Here is a 22,193-nt window from a genome sequence, read left to right on the forward strand (position 1 = left end):
AACCAAAAGCAACACTGAGCATTTGGGCAAGCTGTGCTTCAGAAGGAAAACTGACTATCTTTTGGCCACACCAATTGTTTCAGCTGTATTTATTCACAATTCTGCTAGAAATTGGAGGCAAGAATCCAGCAAGTGGGAAACCATTTTCTTCTTGTTGCAATAAGTTTTCCTCAGTAGGATAAGGCCAATAATTTGTTGTTTTATGATTTATAACATAGGAATAAAGTATTCATTCAAGTATTTGCACCCTGAATCCTCTTGGACACGGACATAAAAATTTACTGATGTTTGTTTATATGTGGGATCTTACAGGCAGAAAGATCCCGAGTAAAGTGTTCCGTAAAGTCTTTGCGCATACACACATATAGGCATGCATAAAATTCTTCATAATTCCACTCTAGTTGCCCGTGTTTCAATATACGCACAAAAATGACAGTACTCTATTTTTGCCACCCAAACACATTATTTTACATTTTTCCACATTAAACCTCATTTGCCATGTAGTTACCCACTCCATTAATTTGTTCAGATCTTCTTGCAAGGTTTCCACATCCTGCGGAGAAGTTATTGCCCTGCTTAGCTTAGTATCATCCGCAAATACAGAGATTAAAGAGGGAAGTTTCAGGAAAAACACTTACATTTTAAATAAGGAATTTTGACGCAAAATAAGGGTCAGGGCCCATTAATGCAGCCTTATCAGTGCCCATCTGCAGCCTCGCTGTTGCCCATTAATGAAGCCTGATCAGTGCCCATCTGCAGCCTCATCATTGCCTATCATTGCAGCCTGATCAGTGCCCATCTGCAGCCTTGCCATTGCCCATCTGCAGGCTCACCATTGCCCATCAATGCAGTCTGATCAGTGCCCATCTGCAGCCTCGCCATTGCCCATCATTGCAACCTAATCAGTGCCCATCTGCAGCCTTGCCCATCATTGCAGCCTAATCAGTGCCCATCTCTGCAGCCTAATCGGTGCTCATCTGCAGCCTTGCCTGTCATTATAGCCTAATCCGTGCCCATCTTCAGCCTTGTCCATAATTGCAGACTAATCCGTGCCCATCTGCAGATAGACAGATCTCACAGTCACGCCCCTTGGCTCAGCTCCTATGATCGACAGAACACCGGTCCAATGCCGGGACGTCAACACTAGGAGCCGTCCAGGGTGCGTGACTGGGCTTGAGTGTGAGCTGAGCCGACTACACAGGAGATCTGGCTCTGTCTATTTCGGCGACGCTCATTCCCTCCTTCCCCTCCAAGTCAGCCCTATATCTGCATATAACACGCACACACGATTTCCCCCCTATTTTAAGGGGGAAAAAGTGTGTGTTATATGCCGATAAATACAGTAAATATGATTGGTCCCAGGACAGAACCTTGGGGGACCCCACTTTCCACCCCTGACCATTCCGATCACTACACCCTGAACTCGCCCCTGTAGCCAGTTTTCAGTCCATGTACTCACCCTATGGTCCATGCCAACTGACCTTACTTTGTACAGTAAATGTTTATGAGGAACTGTGTCAAATGCTTTTGCAAAATCCAGATACACCACGTCTACGGGCCTTCCTTTATCTAGATGGCAACTCACCTCCTCATAGAAGGTTAATAGATTGGTTTGGAAAGAACGATTCTACATGAATCCATGCTGATTACTGCTAACGATACCGTTTGATTGGCTTTAATCAAAATGCTGTAAAGGATGGCCACAGATAGACCATTTCTGTATTTCGTCCAAGAGTCAAGTAAGCTAAAGAGATGTGACAGCACTCCAAAATGCAAACAATCATTATGTGATAATTGAATGATTTTCTCAAAAGTCATTAATCATGTGTGCAATCCATGTAACATATTTTACACATACTTCCCAGCAATTCTATTGCCCACCACTCTTTCTATGTTTGTAAAAAAAAAAAACGATCCCATCTAATGGAAAGCCTAATGTACTGTATCAGAATAATTGAACTATTGTGTATATAAAAAAAATAATCAAAGCAGCATCTTGTTGTTTTTTGTTTTGTTTTCTTTTGTTTGTTTGTTTTTTTAGGAAATGTGTATAATACAGATTATACTACAAACATGTCAGCCATGCATGGGAGACACAAAGGGATACCCGAAAATGGTGGTGAAAAGGTGTAAGCTTTTACAGCAAAATGAGAAAAGACAGCAATAGATTGTTTTGACAGTTCAAAAAGAATTGCACATTTTTATACAGAGGTAATATTGTTCTCTTGGTGGGGGCTAGAATGTATCCTTTCTTTTCTTACATAGTTTTTTAACAGTGATGGGTTTCATGTCAACAGTCACCAACAGTGTTATTTGAAATGATCCACTTCTTGTAAACTCAGCTACTTCCCCTGGTTGAAGAAAAATAAAGAAGTAGAATAATCCAGTAGTGACTACACGTAATCTCAGGCAGAAAAGAAGAATAGAGGGCCACATGTATGGCGCGTTGTTAATATTTGTGACCTTATTTAGGAAAAGCTCCTGCGCACTTCCCTTTTTATTAATGTTCATCTCCAATTGTAGGCGACCCTGAAAGACATACAACTTACTAATCAATTGCATGAAAAAACAGTTATCATCTACATCACAATTCAAGACCTTCAATTATTACGCAAAACTGGATTTTTTAATTTACTTGTAAAATCTGTTTCTTGGAGTACAGTAGAGGACACAGAGTCTTATGCTGGCCATACACTATACGAAAAATCGTCCGAACCCATTTTTCGAAAAACAAACATTCGGCCGTGAGCGCAAATGATATTGCCATCATGTAATGACCAATAAATTGTTCAATGGATATAAATGAATGCATTTTTTGTTCATTCTTTACATATACCTAGGTCAGACAGTTCAGATGGGAAATACATTAACCTTCAATTCGCTCAGCAGAAAATTTCCAAACTTTCTTTCTTTCCTTCGTTCTTTCGGCTCAAAAACTCCCCAACAATTATCGATTTTGTGCCCATTAACTTGCTGAAAAACGAACTGTCTAAATGACCATATTTTGGCCAGCATTAGACGATTGGGTTATTTGTTCACACCTGTGGGTGATTGGATACTGGCAAAGCAGAGCTGTCAGGACCCCCATATAACACCCCCCCCCCCACTCCCAGCAATCCCCAGCAAGCATTAAAAGGATACACAGACAGAGGGGAGGGTCTTGTGTACTATATGCTAAGAAATACATTTTTCAGTTCTATATCCAAAAAAAAAATTCTTTTTTGTACACTACAGATCACAGACAGGGGTAAGGAACACAGCAAACATACTCCAACAGGCCCACAGAACAGAAGGGTCAAAGAAGCCATTTCGAACAGTAGCCTCTAGCATCTTTTGGCCGAAGTCAGTGTCAGCAGATGGCCGGAGAATCCAAATGTTAAAACTTTGCAAACTTGTGAACAGAGGAACAGGAGACAGCCATGAAAATCTGTGAAACAGATGGATGATGCTGAAAAGCTGAAGAGGCACCTGTGTGAAGTATAGTGGGCCTTTACAGAAAAGGGTTGAACAATGATTTGCTAAATTCACTGTGCCATGGTGGAGCAAAATCAAATTGTCCGTAGTGGAGAGGTAAGCTCACACAGTACAGACTATATACAAACAGTGAAGAGAACATCCATGGGACATTCTAAAGCCAGACAAAGGGCAGCAGGATAATGTCCTGGTTAAGAAAGAATAAAGAGACCACTTTCGGAAAAAATGTCTTAGGTCTCCAGGTTGCCCCTTGAGGCTAAATGCTGATCCAGACCCCACTGGAGTAAGGCCAGGATTTGCCCCATGGAGAACTGCCTAAAATGTAACTTTTTTAATTCACACCAAGGAAAATAGGTTTTACAGGTGGAACATTAGCCAATGTGAGAAGTCAACTTCCTAGCACAGAGGAGCATAAAAATGACCAAATCCAACAAGCCACTGACCCTCAGGATCTGGACTTCAACAGCAAAGCTGTCAAAGCTAGTGACCAAGAAGCAATATGGAGGACTAGGGATTAGCTTCGAGTTCGAGTCGAACATGAGGTCGACTCGAACATCGGCTGTTCAATCGTTCGACTAAGATCGAACATTATGGGGTGTTGGCGCCAAATTTGATTGGCGCATCATGCCTCATAATGCAATGCGTAATTCCAGTGCATTGCTGGCTGATGATTGGCCAAGCATGCACTATGACCCACATACTTTGGCCAATTACAGCACCGTCAGCAAAGAGAGCCATAATTGGCCAAAGGCAGGGTGCAGGAATACCTTGGGGCAAGATCAGACTTGGAGACCTTTCCAACCGAAAATCCACTCGGTTACTGGGTCTTGAGGATGGATCACTGGCCAGACCTTGCATAGTATGCAATTGAGCTACTGGCCTGTCCTGCATCTAGCATTCTATCTGAACGCACATTCAGTGCTGCTGGAGGCTTTGTAACCGATCACAGAGTGCGCCGGTCCACAGACTCGTTTGATCGGCTCACCTTCATAAAAATGAATGAGTCTCGGATCACCAGCTACCAAGCACCTGATGCTGATGTAACCGATTAATTTTTTTATGAATGTGAGATCCCTTGAAGACTGCCTATGCTGATGCTGAGTGACTATCCTGTTAAGCTGAGTGACTATCCTATTCCTCCTCAATGTTCATGTTGATAGCTTCTAAGAACATTTTTGGTTCTGGGCACCACCACCAGTGCCTAAAGCCCAATTTTTCTGCCCCTGTTTAACAGGGGCGTGTAATTACAATTTTTGCTGTAATATTTTGCAGCAGGGCTCGTTCCTGTGCTCAACTAGAGTATCTGTGAGGGATTGCAGTGTTGTGGCACCAGCACTAGTGCTTAAAGCCCAATTTTTCTGCCCCTGTTTAACCACTTGCTTACTGGGCACTTAAACCCCCTTCTTGTCCAGACCAATTTTCAGCTTTCAGCGCTGTCGCACTTTGAATGACCATTTCACGGTCATACAACACTGTACCAAATGACATTTTAATCATTTTTTCCCACAAATAGAGATTTCTTTTGGTGGTATTTGATCACCTCTGCAGTTTTTATTATTTGTTAAAAAAATTTAAAAAGATCTAATTTTTTTAAAAACAAAAATTATATTTTTTTATATTTTGTTATAAAATTTTGCAAACAGGTAATTTTTCTCCTTCATTGATGTACGCTGATGAGGCTGCACTGATGGGCAACGATGGGCTGCACCGATGGGCACCAATAGGGCGGCACTGGTGGGCATTGATTGGTGGCACTGGTGAGCAATGATAGGCAGCACTGGTGTGCACTACCTGACACTGAGATGTGGCACTGAAGTTCATTGATAGGTGGCATTGGTGGGCACTGAGAAGTGGCACTAATAGGTGGCACTGATAGCTGGCAGTGATGGGCACTGATGGGTGGCAGTGATAGGCTACACTGAAAGGCAGCACTGCTAGGTGGCACTGATGAGGTACTGATTGGCACCACTGGTGAGCATTGATAGGTGGCATTTGTGGGCATTGATAGGTGGCACTTGTGGGCATTGATAGGTGGCATTCATGGGCATTGATAGGTGGCACTGGTGAGCACTGTGGCCACTGGCAGTCGGTATTTGTGGGAACAGATGAGGCAGATGTGCCTCCCTCCTCTTCGGGGCCAATGGCCCTTGAGCATAAGCTGGTGATCGGCTTTTAAAAAAACGATTACCAAGCTTTTGTTTACACACGTGATCAGCTGTCATTGGCTGACAGCTGATCACCTGGTAAGGGGCGGGGATCGGCCCCTTACTCGGATCGGTGATCACCCGAGTCTCGGTGACTCGGTGATCACAGCGCCCTGCAGGGGGCACGTGGGGAGCGCGCAAAGGGGAGGATGTTCTATGACAGCCTCCCGGAAATTCAGGTCCGCGCTGTGGCTGTTATTTGGCTATAGCTCGGTCCTTAAGTGGTTAACAGGAGCGTGTAATTACAGTTTTTGCTGTAATATTTTGCAGCAGGGCTTGTTCCTGCACTCAACTAGAGTATCTGTGAGGGGTTATAGTGTTGAGGCACCAGCACCAGTGCCTAAGGCCCAATTTTTCTGCCCCTGTTTAACAGGGGCGTGTAATTATAATTTTTGCTCTAATATGTCACAGCAGGGGCCGTTCCTGCGCCCACCAAGAGTAACTATGAGGGCTTACAGTGTTGTGGCAACACCACCACACCACCACAGGCCCAATTTTTCTGACCCTGTTCAACAGGTGCATGTAATTACAATTCTTGATATAATATTTCATAGCAAGGCCTGTTCCTGCGCCCACCAAGAGTAACTGTGAGGACTTACAGTTTTGTAGCAACACCACCACACCACTACCAAAGGCCCAATTTTTCTGACCCTGTTCAACAGGGGCATGTAATTACAATTCTTGATATAATATTTCACAGCAGGGCCCGTTCCAGCGCCCACCAAGACTGTAAGTGCTTACAGTGTTCTGGTACCACCAACACCTAAGGCCCAAATTTCTGCAGAGTATTTAGGGCAGGCCGTATAGTATATACAGGCGATCCCCTACTTTCAAACATCCGACTTACAAACGACTCCTACTTACAAACGGCGGGAGACAACAGGAAGTGAGAGGAAATTCTCTCCTGTAAGAGTTAATATGGGAAAAATGTGTCTCCACTGATTCTTTATTATCACCAATCCTTGTTTCCCTAAAAACTCAAAATTTTCAAAATCCAATTGTCATTGGGACAGAAAGTGAGGTGAAATCTTCTGAACAGGGGCACAGACAGCAAAACAAATGTTACAGGGGTGAGGATAACCCTTCCCTATGTTATCCAAAAAGATTAATAGATTTTTTGTCTGGAGCTACACAAAAAATGTACCTGTTCCAAATTACAAACAGATTCAACTTTGGAACAAACCTACAGTCCCTGTCTTGCTTGGACCGCCTGTATACTGCTGTTCAGAGTGTATAGGGTCTGGGGGCCCCACACCTTTTCTTTTTTTAATTTGGGTGCTGGGTTTCCCTTAATATCCATACAAGACCCAAAGGGCCTGGTAATGAGCTGGGAGGGGTTACCCATGCCGTTTTTCTCAATAATTTTTATCCATATTGCCGGGACCTGACATTACATTACAGCGCAAGCAGTTTTAAATGACTTTTATTCCTTTAGAATTGTCATTTTGTGCAGGGACAGTTCTAAACACGGGAAACATGCGCCACTTTACAAGCATACTATAGACACCCCCAGGTACGATATTTAAAGGAGTATTTCACTTTTATTTTTTCACTTTAAGCATCATTAAGCATCATTTAAATCACTGCTCCCGCATCACATGCATTGATACATGTCCCCTGGGGCAGGACCTGGGTCCCCAAACCCTTTTTAGGACAATAACTTGTACAGTGGGGCAAAAAAGTATTTAGTCAGCCACCAATTGTGCAAGTTCTCCCACATTGTCTTCATAGGTATACCTCAACTATGAGAGACAAAACGTGGAAACAAATCCAGACAATTGTCTGATTTTTGAAAGAATTTATTTGCAAATTATGGTGGAAAATAAGTATTTTGTCAATATCAAAAGTTCATCTCAATACTTTGTTATATATCCTTTGTTGGCAATGACAGAGGTCAAACGTTTTCTGTAAGTCTTCACAAGGTTGTCACACACTGTTGCTGGTATGTTGGCCCATTCCTCCATGCAGATCTCCTCTAGAGAAGTGATGTTTTGTGGCTGTCGCTGGGCAACACGGACTTTCAACTCCCTCCAAAGGTTTTCTATGGGGTTGAGATCTGGAGACTGGCTAGGCCACTCCAGGACCTTGAAATGCTTCTTACGAAGCCTTCCTTCATTGCCCGGGCGGTGTGTTTGGGATCATTGTCATGCTGAAAGACCCAGCCACATTTCATCTTCAATGCCCTTGTTGATGGAAGGAGGTTTGCACTCAAAATCTCACGATACATGGTCCCATTCATTCTTTCATGTACACGGATCAGTCGTCCTGTTCCCTTTACAGAGAAACAGCCCCAAAGCATGATGTTGCCACTCCCATGCTTCACAGTAGGTATGGTGTTCTTTGGTTGCAACTCAGCACTCTCTCTCCTCCAAACACGACAAGTTGTGTTTCTACCAAACAGTTCTACTTTGGTTTCATCTGACCATATGACATTCTCCCAATCCTCTTCTGGATCATCCAAATGCTCTCTAGCAAACCTCAGACGGGCCCGGACATGTACTGGCTTAACCCCCCTGGCGGTATTCCAGAGTCTGGCTCGGGGTAGAATTTCAGTACCAAGAGCGGTAACCCCGAGCCAGACTCGGGATCGCATCGCAGCATCCAGGAGAGGTCACTTACCTTGTCCCCTGGATCCTGCGATGTCTCCCCGCACTGTGAGTGGCTCGTCCTACGCTCGATCTATCATGGAGCCGAGCTCCGTTCCCTGCGAGCGTTGCAACGCACGGGGACGGAGAATGGTGCCAAATTCAAAAAGTGAAACACACAATACATATAGTACACTGTAATCTTACAGATTACATTACTGCATGTAATTATTTCACCTCCCTTTTGTCCCTAGTGGTTTCTCCAGTGTCCTGCATGCAGTTTTATATTATAAAAACTGTTCTTTCTGCCTGGAAACTGGAGATTGTCCATAGCAACCAAAACTGTCCCTTTACATCAAAAGTGATTTTAGAGCACCTAGAAAACAGCGATAATAAATTAGAATCACTTGCAGAATTGAGCGATAGTGATTTGTGGGGAGATCCATCATCAAACACTCAAAAGTAATGACAGCGACAATTCTGCAACTGAGCAAATTTTAGTGTTTTTGATTTGATTACATTATTGAATATTTTTTATTATTATTATATTATTTGGTATAATTATTTATAGTTATTTATTTTATTATAATTTATGATTTTGTGTTTCAAACTTTATCACACCCGAGATGTCTACTAGACTCTGGTTTGGACAGATATAAGTGTGTTATTGCTAAGAATTACAGGCCTACAATAAAAAACACCAAATTTCCATGCAAAATAATTGTACCGCTTTCAGCACCTAAAATCCAACATAATCATACCGCCAGGGAGGTTAAGCAGGGGGACACGTCTGGCACTGCAGGATCTGAGTCCCTGGCGGCTTAGTGTGTTATTGATGGTAGCCTTTGTTACGTTGGTCCCAGCTCTCTGCAGGTTATTCACTAGGTCGCCCCGTGTGGTTCTGGGATTTTTGCTCACCGTTCTCGTGATCATTTCGACCCCACTGGGTGAGATCTTGCGTGGAGCCCCAGATCGAGGGAGATTATCAGTGATCTTGTACGTCTTCCATTTTCTAATTATTGCTCCCACAGTTGATTTCTTCACACCAAGCTGCTTGCCTATTGCAGATTCAGTCTTCCCAGCCTGGTGCAGGTCTACAATTTTGTTTCTGGTGTCCTTCGACAGCTCTTTGGTCTTCACCATAGTGGAGTTTGGAGTGTGACTGTTTGAGGTTGTGGACAGGTGTCTTTTATACTGATAACAAGTTCAAACAGGTGCCATTCATACAGGTAATGAGTGGAGGACAGAGGAGCCTCTTAAAGAAGAAGATACAGGTCTGTGAGAGACAGAAATCTTGCTTGTTTGTAGGTGACCAAATACTTATTTTCCATCATAATTTGCAAATAAATTCTTTCAAAAATCAGACAATGTGATTGTCTGGATTTGTTTCCACATTTTGTCTCTCATAGTTGAGGTATACCTATGATGACAATTACAGGCCTCTCTCATCTTTTTAAGTGGGAGAACTTGCACAATTGGTGGCTGACTAAATACTTTTTTGCCCCACTGTATATTAGCCTTTAAAATTTGCATTTTTGATTTTTCACATTCGCGTCCCATAGACTTTATTGGTGTTCGAATGTTCGCGCGAACATTCCGTCCGTTCGCATGTTCTGGATGCGAACTGAACCGGGGGGTGTTCGGCTCATCCCTATGGAGGACCAGTCTTGCGACAGAAGATCTGGGAAGTCAAAAAGCAGCAGTACAGTGTCTATCAGGATATAAATTACATCTGAGTATCACACTTTTTTGAGCCAGTTTAGTGCCATGAAGATCACTGGAAAGCCCTCACATAGATCCCGTGTAGCAGCTGAGGAAGTTCTTTATGGGAAGAAAGGCATAGATAAGGGAGAACCAAAGTCACCAGAGTATCTACAGCGAAGGCTCGAGGATCCCTGGAACTGATGACAAATCTACCCAGTTTGGTGTTGAACCAGGATACTAGAACGCCAATGCCCACCATTACCACCTATGACAGAGGTCTTGCAACACCCTGGGGTGAAGGAACCACTCTCCCAGGACCAGCCAATGTCAGTTGAGATATAGATTCATGAATGTGGACGACAGTTAGGGCTGAAACATGCTGTGCTGCCTAGGTCAGAATCAGATCTGCCTCAGTTTAAGCTGCACAACTTCTGGTGCTTTGGTGGTGGTTGACGAACGCAGTGCGAAGTCTGACTTTACCCTCATTGGGTGCCCCCAAAGCTGAGGAGCCTGACATTAAAGGGATATTTGAATAGCAATTAGTTCCAGAATGTTGATGGGAAGTTCAGTTTCACTTTCCTGCTTTCCTGCTGTTTGTTTACACTGACAGATCCCTGTTCTGGCTCTCTGTGGAGCGATTGTGGGTGGCCTGCGGACATCGCGGACACGTATAAGCTCCTCTGCTGTGCAGCGGGCACGCGCGCGCCTGCTATAGCTGTTAAAGGGACCGACGTACATCTACGGCGATTCGTGGGAAGGAGCCGACCTGTCACAGTATAATGATGGCGGCTGGTCGGCAAGCGGTTAAAATATGTTTTTCTCCTTTTTCCACTTTCAATCCATGGTTCTGTACTGGTACAGATAGATAATCGGCACACTCTTCATCATAGGTGAACTTAATCATTCTTGCAGTGCTAAGGAACTAAAACTAGAGAAAAAAAACCTTTTGGATGGGGTTGAACTTTAGGAACCACACATTTATTTAATCAGGCACCAACAGTATCAGTTCCAATATATAAAATGCCATGCCAATTACTCCAGATCTCTGCATCAAAAACAACTATTCCCCATATTTGGGTAAAAGTAGTTTATTATACCTTTTTTTCTGTTAGTAACATTTCAATATATCAGGTCCATAAATGTTGGGACATTGACACAATTCTAATCTTTTTGCTCTATACACCACCACAATGGATTTGAAATGAAATGAAATGAACAAGATGTGCTTTAACTGCAGACTTTCAGCTTTAAATTGAGGATATTTACATCCAAATCAGGTGAACGGTATAGGAATTACAACAGTTTGTATATGTGCCTCCCACTTTTTAAGGGACCAAAGGTAATGGGACAGATTAACAATCATCCATCAAACTTTCACTTGTTAATACTTGGTTGCAAATCCTTTGCAGTCAATTACAGTCTGAAGTCTGGAACGCATAGACATTACCAGACGCTGGGTTTCATCCCTGGTGATGCTCTGCCAGGCCTCTACTGCAACTGTCTTCAGTTCCTGCTTGTTCTTGGGGCATTTTACCTTCAGTTTTGTCTTCAGCAAGTGAAATGTATGCTCAATCAGATTCAGGTCAGGTGATTGACTTGGCCATTGCATAACATTCCACTTCTTTCTCTTAAAAAACTCTTTGGTTGCTTTCGCAGTATGCTTCGAGTCATTGTCCATCTGCACTGTGAAGTGCCGTCCAATGAGTTCTGAAGCATTTTGCTGAATATGAGCAGATAATATTGCCCGAAACACTTCAGAATTCATCCTGCTGCTTTTGTCAACAGTCACATCATCAATAAATACAAGAGAACCAGTTCCATTGGCAGCCATACATGTCCACGCCATGACACTACCACCACCATGCTGCACTGATGAGGTTGTATGCTTTGGATCATGAGAGGTTAATTTCCTTCTCCATACTCTTCTCTTCCCATCACTCTGGTACAAGTTGATCTTGGTCTCATCTGTCCATAGGATGTTGTTCCAGAACTGTGAAGGCTTTTTTAGATGTTGTTTGGCAAACTGTAATCTGGCCTTCCTGTTTTCGAGGCTCACCAATGGTTTACATCTTGTGGTGAATCCTCTGTATTCACTCTGGTGAAGTCTTCTCTTGATTGTTGACTTTGACACACATACACCTACCTCCTGGAGAGTGTTCTTGATCTGAAAGAATTCTTCGGTCAACCACCACAGTTGTTTTCCGTGGTCTTCCGGGTCTTTTGGTGTTGCTGAGCTCACCGGTGCATTCTTTCTTTTTAAGGATGTTCCAGACAGTTGATTTGGCCACACCTAATGTTTTTGCTATCTCTCTGAAGGGTTTGTTTTGTTTTTTCAGCCTAATGATGGCTTGCTTCACGGATAGTGACATCTCCTCGGATTTCATATTGAGAGTTGACAGCAACAGATTCCAAATGCAAATAGCACACTTGAAATGAACTCTGGACCTTTTATCTGCTCTTTGTAAATGGGATAATGAGGGAATAACACACACCTGGCCATGGAACAGCTGAGCAGCCAATTGTCCCATTACTTTTGGTCCCTTAAAAAGTGGGAGGCACATATACAAACTGTTGTAATTCCTACACCGTTCACCTAATTTGGATGTAAATACCCTCAGATTAAAGCTGAAAGTCTGCAGTTAAAGCACATCTTGTTCGTTTCATTTCAAATCCATTGTGGTGGTGGTGTATAGAGCCAAAAAGATTAGAATTGTGTCGATGTCCCAATATTTATGGACCTGACAGTAGATAGATACTATAATCAACACTACTATTATTTAACACATGTGCCTTCTGTTTTCTGCTTACAGCTTTTTTTTTTTTTTTACTATGATATTTTACCTAGGATGTTGTTCTCCGTGCTATCACCTGCCACAAGTGCAGTTCGCTCTCAGCTGCCACAATCGGTTGCTGGTTATGTAAGTGGTAGGAAATTAAATGACTGATACTCTCAAAGAGCACATCTTTGGTCCGGACCTGCAAAACACCAGAAAATTAATGGTGTAAATTTCCAGTTCTTGACAAGTGTGACAAAGATCCAAGTACAAAAAAACTGTTACAAAACACTATAATTTAGCACTACACTATTAAATGACCAAAAACAATTTTGGGGGAGATTTTTCAGCTCCCATGCCAGGACAAGGTGGAAGAATGAGGAAGTACTGTAGTCTCATCGCTGCCAATCTTATCACTCTCCTGTTAATCAAAAACGTTTAATCAATCACAGTATTGCCAGGTGCCATTGACAATAACAGCAGGTGGCCTTTTTTTCTCCAGAAAAAAATGTTTACTGTGTGGTTTATTTACTAAATGTAAATATGCTTTTCATTTTGCAAGGGAAATTTCAATTAGCTTAAAATGAGATGAAAATGTATTTTGCAAAGAATACCAAATGACAGTATTTTGCTTGCACATGATTGGAATATGGAAGTCAACCAATCCTCAGCTCATATTAAAATTCAAACAGTCAGCTGCTACCACTTTTGAGAGAAGTGAAGAATGTGAACTTTTTGATGACTCAGCAATGTGATCTTGTAATCAGTTTTTGGCTTTCCGGTCTGGCTGCTTAACATCCGAGTTCCAGCCTCACAGTTACCTGCACGATTCCCTGGATTTGTTCTTGGAGTTCTTTGGATTCCCTGGATCGTTTGGAAATCTGCTGATCGGGCTATCCTCGCTTGATTGACTCGTTGTCGCTGGCATTCGAGTCCACTATTTCCAGTAAGAGTGTAGACCCCTTATCTCGGGTGGAGGACACACTATCCCTGATGCTCTACATGCCTGCTAAGGCCTTTGTACCCCACTTCTGAGCGACAACTTTTCGTGGTGGACTCCATATATGTTTATGTTTACCATAGGATTGTTTCACCTTTGGAACTTTGTTTCTATTCATTATATACATGTTCTGTTTTATATTCATTATATTTGAGATTGATTTTTATCACAAAGTTTTTATTATTTAAACACAATACTTGATATATTGTTCAATGTTTATTGTTTCATATTTTTAGTGCTACATTTTTCACTGATCTTTTTCCATAAAGGTACTTTAAAATAAGCATCATTCACAACAGTAGCTAGAGGCATTGTGAAGAAAAGTATCTTTAAAATCATAACTGAAGCACCAAAAACTTTAGCTTTTTTCCTATTACTGTGTACTGCACCAGAATCTTGGCTGTTTGTCAGACCTTTTTGTCACCGCATTCTAGGCTAACAGTCTTTATTGTGATCTTTGTAAATTTTGAGAATATTATGTAAAGATATGTCCATAGTCTCAAGACAGGTGCACTTTAAGAAATATTTCTTAAATATATGTTAATTTTAGTATCCAAGTACATTCCATCTTGTAAAGGACTGATTTCAATGGCAGAGTTTGGATGTGGAGTAGTTGCTATGGGTTACTGCACTTAAAAATGATTATTATGCATAAGAACCCTTTAATTTACTGAGGCAGACAGAGTTATAGTATGTGTAGACAACAGAAAATAATAAAAAAAAACTGGATTATATACAAATAATAATAAATAATCAATGATTGTTCACAGAAGTAAGCAAATATCACTAAAATATCAGTTTCGAACGAACTCACACTTTAAAATCACAGCATTGGTTTGTCTTGACTGTGGAATTATGTCAGTCTACCAAATGATACAGGAACCTTCCTTCACAAGAATTTAAGGTGTCAATACAAAACCAGTAAAAGCAGTGAGTGATGACCTTTTGCTAGAACTATTTTCAATACACTAACACACCCTAGTGACCAATCAATGTTGGATATCACAAAATGATAGACTTACCAAAGTATATGACCATCATCCAACTGTTTCAAATATCAGTAGTTTGATTAACCTCTTGGCGCTGACAGTATGCATATATGCAGCCTCTTAGCGGATGGGCCTTAACGCTGAGGGGCCGCATATATGCTCCCTAGCCATGTAGCCAGCGGGGATCAGTAAGCTCCCAATGCATACTGCCAATCGGGAGCTTTCCGATTATGTGATCGCTGTGAATCCATGTTGCATTTAGACACATTAAAGTCATTGGGGTTGATTTACTAAAGGCAAATACACTATGCACTTTTCAAGTTCAGTAGCTCCAGAGCTTAGTAAATGAGTAAAAGCTCTGCTGACTTCCATCATCCAATCATGTGCAAGCAAAAATGCAGTTTTGTTTATTTTTCTTGCATGTGATTGGGTATTCTTTGCAACGTGAAGGCTTACCTCATTTACTAAGCTCTGTGAGCAACTGCACGTACAAAATCTATTTTCCCTTAGTAAACCAACCCCATTGTATATTAAAAGGCTTCATATCTCAATGATAACAGTAATATTTAACTAGAGCCTAGAAGCTTGGGAATAGTAGTTCCAACATATGATCTAATCTCAATAAAGGTTCTTACCACTCCCTCTGGATCCACCAATAACAGATGTTTGGGCTGTCCATTGTGCATTCCTGTTAACACATATTGTCCTGGGTTGGTGATGCTGTCCCTCACTAGAAAGTCTCCATCTTTTTGAAGAAGTTTCTCCGCTTCCCTTCTGCTCATTTTTCCTTGGTACCATGGCTCTCCTTTGAGTTGCTCTTCTGTAGGTGCAACAGGAGCTCTTCTGGTTGGAGGACTTGGCCATTGATCCACCTTTTGGGTAACTGAGAGGCTGGACTCATGGAGTTTCAAAGCATCTTCAAATGGTCCTAACACCAAGTGATATTAGTTAATTGCATACTGGCTGGATATTGTGTTTATCTACAGACCAAATAGCCCTATTCACACAGTACAAACCTTGCTGACACTATCAAGCATTGGGGTTGATTTACTAAAGGCAAATCCACTCTGCACTACACGTGCACTTGGAAGTGCAGTCGCTGTAAATCTGAGGGGAAGATCTGAAATGAGGGGAAGCTCTGCTGATTTTATCATCTAATCATGTACAAGCAAAAATGCTGTTTTTTAATTTTCCTTTCATATCCCCCTCGGATCTACAGCAACTGCACTTCCAAGTGAACTGGGTTTGCCTTTAGTAAATAAATCCCATTGCCACATCACACTGCATCACATCTGCCCTTGTACAGTAGCCCTTGTTTACTGATGTTTTCATATTCTACTATGATATAGGAAAAGACAGGTAAAGAAATAGTGTTTCTCATAAAGAACTTGTATATGTTTTGTTGTTTCTGTGATATGCCTACACTGTGTTTATGCACTAATAAATTTACATACAGTAAATGCAGATAGAAATGAAAGTTGCCTGGAGAAAATGTGAAACTAGGCAAAACATTTTAAACAGTTGGAATCATTTTTATTCTAAAACTTGTTTTCCAGTGTTGTACTGCAAATTTCCCCTATATACTATTCATTTGTTTTACAAAGGCATTGATATCTTGTGACAACTGTACTCTTTTTATGTGTACAAGTGCTTTTTCTCATTTGTGTTTCCTGAGAAACTCCCTAGGTATATATACAATGAGATATGTGGCTAATGCCGATAATGAATAGTTAATTGCACATTAACTATGGACGCAGTTACATTATAAGATTATTGGCTGTTCCATTCTGTTTGTTTCAAAAGTAATACACACAGCACAATAATTTCCTAGTTGCATGTTATATGCCATAAACCTGCACAAAGGTGTAAGATTCAGAGCCATCATCTCAGTGACCATATTCATCATTTCTAAATCCAATATTGTTAAGTGGAAGAAGCATCCTACTACATATAACAAACAAAAGCCAAAGCAAAACATATGAGACTTTAATTAGGCATATGAGAGAACTAGCAAAAAAATGTTGCTAAAGGTATATTGTTTTTTATAACAAAAGCTATTTTTTTCTCTCATTAAAAATGCAGAGGGAATTATCCCTGGACAATTAAAAAACATCAAAATAACATGTTTCAAGATATGATACAAAAAGAAAAACCTGCTCTAGGTGTCTATTTCCTAATGATCTCTCCCCTCTCCGGGCGTGGGTGCAGCTCAATATGCAGCCATATGCAAAAATTGAACAAAAAGGTCCAGATGGCCGCACTGCAATGAAAACTATTTCTTTGTTGTTGTAATAAATCCATGCAGCAAGGATAAAACCACTGACGCATTTCACACTGTTATAGCAGGTGCTTATTCATAGCTAAGTTTTAAAATAATGACAGACATATATATGCAAGAAAACAAAACCGTAAATTGGTATAATTAGGCATCGTGTACACCCACTACAGGTGACACAATGCTCTCAGTTGATGTAAAGGTGAGTCAGCTGAACTTCTCTCTCACATGATCACAAGGTTAACTCTTCAGACAAAAATAAAGACAAACAAGCCAAACCCACAAAAGATATATAAATAAAGAAAAAACTTTAACGGTGATGCATGCTTGATATAGTTTAACCATCTAAACAGGTTGAAAATATCCCACTCAAGAAAGTCTTCTAAAAACAAAAAAAAATTGTTTAAAAAAAAAAACTCTCCATAAAAATATATGTGCATATATGTATATATACTTTGGTAAAAGTGCCTTTAGAGTTTCCCGGCAGAAGCACCTGTGCATGCCTAGCATTAGAATTCTCATGTAAAAATCTAAATATATATAAGAAGAAAAATATATATGGATATTGCTTTTGCACATGCACGGGTAGGTAAGCCCAAATTCTGTCAGAAAACCCCACTGGCAATTTAGAATTCCCATCACACAGCACAGCATGAAAACACTGCTATTAACCCCATGATAAAAAGACCAGATAATTGCATGCAGTCCAAACTTTTAGGCGCAAACAACATGTTCAGGGTTATGATTCAATCAATTAGGTACATATATCCAATATACCTCCTGCAGATATTAAGATCACCTGTCAAATACACATATTCAATCCAACATAAACTCTAGAAAGAATGAATATATGCAAGGAAGCAGATAGACATAATCATGTCAGGAAGAAACTGTCAAAGACATAGGTATAGAAACATTCAATCTAATCTTTTAGGAACTGTTCCATCCAAAATTAATATGACAGGGTTGCTTAATAGACATTCTACATAACCCTATGCTGACTGTTTAGATGTCTTTCAGTTGGATGTCATTGGCTGACAGCATACTACTCTCCAACATGCGGCTATTATAGATAATTAAAGGCCTCCCTATTTGCATTTGATTAAAATGACATTAGAGTCTAGGAAGTATACCCATTATTACTCATAAAAATGGGAAATATCCCATTCATGATTCATTACCCCCGGTTTCCTGGTGTTAAAAAAGAAGATCGAGTATACCTCTCTTTTACATAATATTCTAAATTTGTCCCCTCCTCTGACTTGCAAAGATATCTTCTCAACAACCTGGATCACTAAACTCGAAGTGTTTTTCTGATGTACCAAATTCCAATGATTGGCTACATTGGTATTATGGCCTTTCTGAATGTCGTACAAATGATCGTACAAGCGATTATGCAATCTGCGTGTAGTGCATCCAACATATTGTATATGACATGATTGGCATGTTACAATGTAGACCAGATACCTCATGTTACAATTAACAAATGTGGTGATGTTATGCCCTGTACACACGATAGGATTTTCCGACAATGTTCGATGGGAGCTTGTTGTCGGAGATTCTGACCGTGTGTAGGCTCCATCGAACATTTTCCGTCAGAATTTCCAACAAACAAAATTTGAGATTTGGATCTCAAATTTTCCGACAACAAAATCCGTTGTCGTAAATTCCGATTGTGTGTACACAATTCCGATGCACAAAATTCCACGCATGCTCGGAATCAAGCAGAAGAGCCGCACTGGCTATTGAACTTCATTTTTCTCAGCTCGTTGTACGTCACCGCGTTCTTGACGTTCGGAATTTCCGACAACATTTGTGTGACCGGGTGTATGCAAGACAAGTTTGAGCCAACATCCGTCGGAAATAAATCCAAGATTTTGTTGTCGGAAAATCCTATCGTGTGTACAGGGCATAAGACTGTTAATAGCAGTCGCTTGAACAGCATCACCTCTGAGAATGTGGGGGCAATCATTGTGTCCACATCCAAATGTGCCTTTAAACTGCAACCAATGTCTACTAGGGCACTTACTATATATACATTATAAATACCGACATTGTGATAGAGTGCCCCCTAATGTAGGAGCTCTGCAAGACACAGTTTTAACCCCATCAGCAAGAATCTTTGCATAGATCGGATCATTGAATGATACCGGTAAGTATTTAGACAATGTTCTCGATTTTATAAAGTTCTGTACTAAACGGAGTAGAGAAAATCGTTGTGGAGGAAAAGGCAGATAAATTACTTTTGGGTCCCCTGTTTCCCCTATTGATCTTCTTCTTATAAGGGTTTTCTTGCAACAATTTTTCTCTTGGCGTTTTGTTAGCGATATTAATCACTCTGTTTAGTATGGAGTCAGAATTACCCCTTTCCTTGAAACGCGAAAACATGATTTTTGATTCCTGCATGTATTCTTTAGTATTACTGCAAATTTGTTTGAGACACAAAAATTGGCCCACTGGCATCCCCCGCAGAGTATGTTTTGGATGGTTGAAGTCTGCTCCTAAAAGTGCATTCCCTGCTGTAGATTTTCTGAAAAGGCTAGTGATAATTTTATCTCCCAGCCCCTTCAGAGTGACATCCAAAAAATCAATTAAAGTTGGACTTTTGTGTCCTGTAAACTTCAAATTAAGGTCATTGTCATTTAGTTAAGCCAAGAACTCTTCCAAACGATCAGCTTCTTCTGAAACTATAAATATCAGGTCATCTATGTAGTGACCATAAAGTAGTGTATTTGCTCGAAGGGGACTACCACATGCAAAGATGCGGGACCTCTACCACCATCCCATGTATAGATTGGCCAGGGATGTGGGGCCTTTATGGGCTCCCATAAAGGCCCCACATCTCTGCAGGTAGTACTCCTCATCGAACATGAAAAAATTGTGTGTGAGAAGATATTCCAGGCTGAGAAGAATTAATTCCTGATGTGCCAGGGAGTATCCACTGAAATTGGACAGAAAAAAAGAGACTGCCTGTAGTTCTAGTGAGTGAGGAATGTATGAGTACAGACTGGTGACATCACATGTCACCCAGCTATACCCATGTGTCCATTTGAACTTGTTTAATTGGATTAGCAATTGCTAAATCATTGCTAAATGTCCCTTAAATAACCAGGAAGACCCATGACAAGTGGCTGTAATTGATGGTCAATCCATCAACCTAATGGTTCGTTCAAAGAACCTATACCTGTCACTATGGGTCTGCCTGTTAAGGGATTACACCCTTTATGGACTTTGGGCAAGAAATGAAATATTGGCATGATAGGATATTCTGGCAAAAACATGTTCATTTCTTTATGTGTGAAGATACCTATCGCGACTCCCCTTTCCAACAGTGATGTTAATTCTTTTTTTATAAGGCTGTGTTGGATCACCTCTGAGATAAACATAGGTGCTGGAATCAGAAAGCTGACGGATGGCTTCATTCCTGTAGTCTATGGAGTCCATGACCAACTATTAACCCACCCTTGTCAGCATTTCTGATTACCACACTGCTGTCATCCATCAGGGTTTTAATTGCTTTCTCTTCTTCGATAGTAAGGTTACTAATTGAACATTTAGTAAAAGATTTATTCGCTAAATTACCTAGATCCCCCTCAACTAATTTCTGATAAATGTCCATAGCCTTCCCATGTGAATTAATCAGATCTTATCTTAAACGGTATACCGTCAGCTACTGCTGTTTGTACATCATGACAAGGAATGGACTCCACTGCCAGATCAAGTAAATCCTCTAGTGCACAAACTTCAGAAAAAAGATATGGGGAAGAAAGGGAGGAAGGAGAAATAACAGGAAGTGAAGGAGTAGACAAGGAAGTGGAGGAAAACTGAGACGAAAGAGGAGAAGGAGGAGACTCACCCACCACCATATATCACCAAAAGAAGGAATTGGATCGCATTCTCCATAGTAATGCTTTCTGAAGATCGAATTGTTTAATCGTGCAGAAGTTCAATCCACGTGACCAGGGGCGTAACTAGAAATAGCAGGGCCCCATAGCAAAATGTTGTATGGGGCCCCCCTGCAAACAGCCCCCCCACAGCTGCCCTAGTGTCAATGCAGCGTGACCTGTGCCCCATACAGCGTGACCTGTGCCCAACACAGCCCCACTTATGCAGAGGAAGAGGCAAGCCACCCGGATCAGCAGAGAGCGGGATTGCCCGCTGTAATAGCTTTCATTTGAATTTCCTGTCTTCCCGGGGCTCATCGTCACATAGCCCCACCTCTTGGCCCGACGCCTTTGATGACGTCACATGTTCCGCATTGGATCGGCATTCTGTCTATCAAAGGCACCCGGCAAAAAGGTGGAGCTATGTGACGTGAGCCCCGGGAACACTGGAAGTTCTAATGAAAGCTCTTACATCGGGCAATTCAGCTCTCTGCTGATACGGACAGCTCGCCTCTTCCTTTCCTCTCTCTTCCCCTGGCTGGGAGACTGTGCCGGCGGTGCTCTTATCCTCACTGGGCCCCACTCGGCTGTGGGCCCCATAGCGCCCGCATGGGTCGCTATGGTGGTAGTTACGCCTCTGCACGTGACAAAAGAGACACTTCGGTGTCCTTCATGGCTCTCTTAGACAAGTTCAGAACATTAGCTGGTGTTGTTAATGGCGGTTCCGCAATTGATATCTGCTTCCGTTGGCAGTGTCTCCTTCCTCCCCTTCTTATCCTCTTCCGTCTCTCTTCTCTTGCTTGACTGAGCCTCTGGCTCCTTTGTTTAAAGTCTGTGGATTCTGATTACTTTTGCCAGCTCCCTGACTTCCCGAAGGCGATGAGTCAGAATTAGTGACAGCTAATGTGTCATTAGCTGACTCAGCTTCTAAATCTGAGAAGCTGACCTGTTTGTTAGTGCGATGCTGACGTGGCTGGGTATATATGGGTTTCTTTCATGAATAGACAGTATGAATAAGCACCTGCTGTAACGGTGTGAAACGCGTCAGTGGTTTTATCGTCGCTGCATGGATTTATTACAACAATAAAGAAATAAGTTTCATTGGAGTGCGGCCATTTGGACCTTTTTGTTAAATTTTTGAAGATATAAGAATATCATAGTGTTCTTTGGGCTACACGTTTTCAAGGGGGGACAGAGCGGAGCTCCAGTGAAGGGAGGAGTGCTGCGGACGGGTGAGATGAACGTGAGCACACACACCTCCTGGGTCCGCCGTGGCCTGCCTGTTGTTTTTTTAGTTGCTATTG

The 22,193-nt window shown here is 41.5% G+C and overlaps 1 protein-coding gene across 1 annotated transcript in view; it reads right to left on the reverse strand.

Annotated features, from left to right (window-relative positions):
* Positions 1 to 821: 821 nt before the first annotated feature.
* SHC2 (SHC adaptor protein 2) overlaps positions 822 to 22,193 on the reverse strand; it is a 67,067-nt gene continuing 45,695 nt past the window's right edge. Inside the window, exons 11-13 of the mRNA XM_073594026.1 lie at positions 15,366 to 15,658; positions 12,809 to 12,943; positions 822 to 2,529 (exon numbers count right to left, since the gene is read on the reverse strand). Coding sequence (XP_073450127.1) covers positions 12,809 to 12,943; positions 15,366 to 15,658 — 428 coding nt within the window. The 3' untranslated portion in view covers positions 822 to 2,529. The remainder of the gene's footprint in view (positions 2,530 to 12,808; positions 12,944 to 15,365; positions 15,659 to 22,193) is intronic.

This window comes from Aquarana catesbeiana, linkage group LG01 (genome assembly GCF_042186555.1).
Source record: "Aquarana catesbeiana isolate 2022-GZ linkage group LG01, ASM4218655v1, whole genome shotgun sequence".
In the NCBI taxonomy this organism is placed as follows: Eukaryota; Metazoa; Chordata; class Amphibia; order Anura; family Ranidae; genus Aquarana; species Aquarana catesbeiana.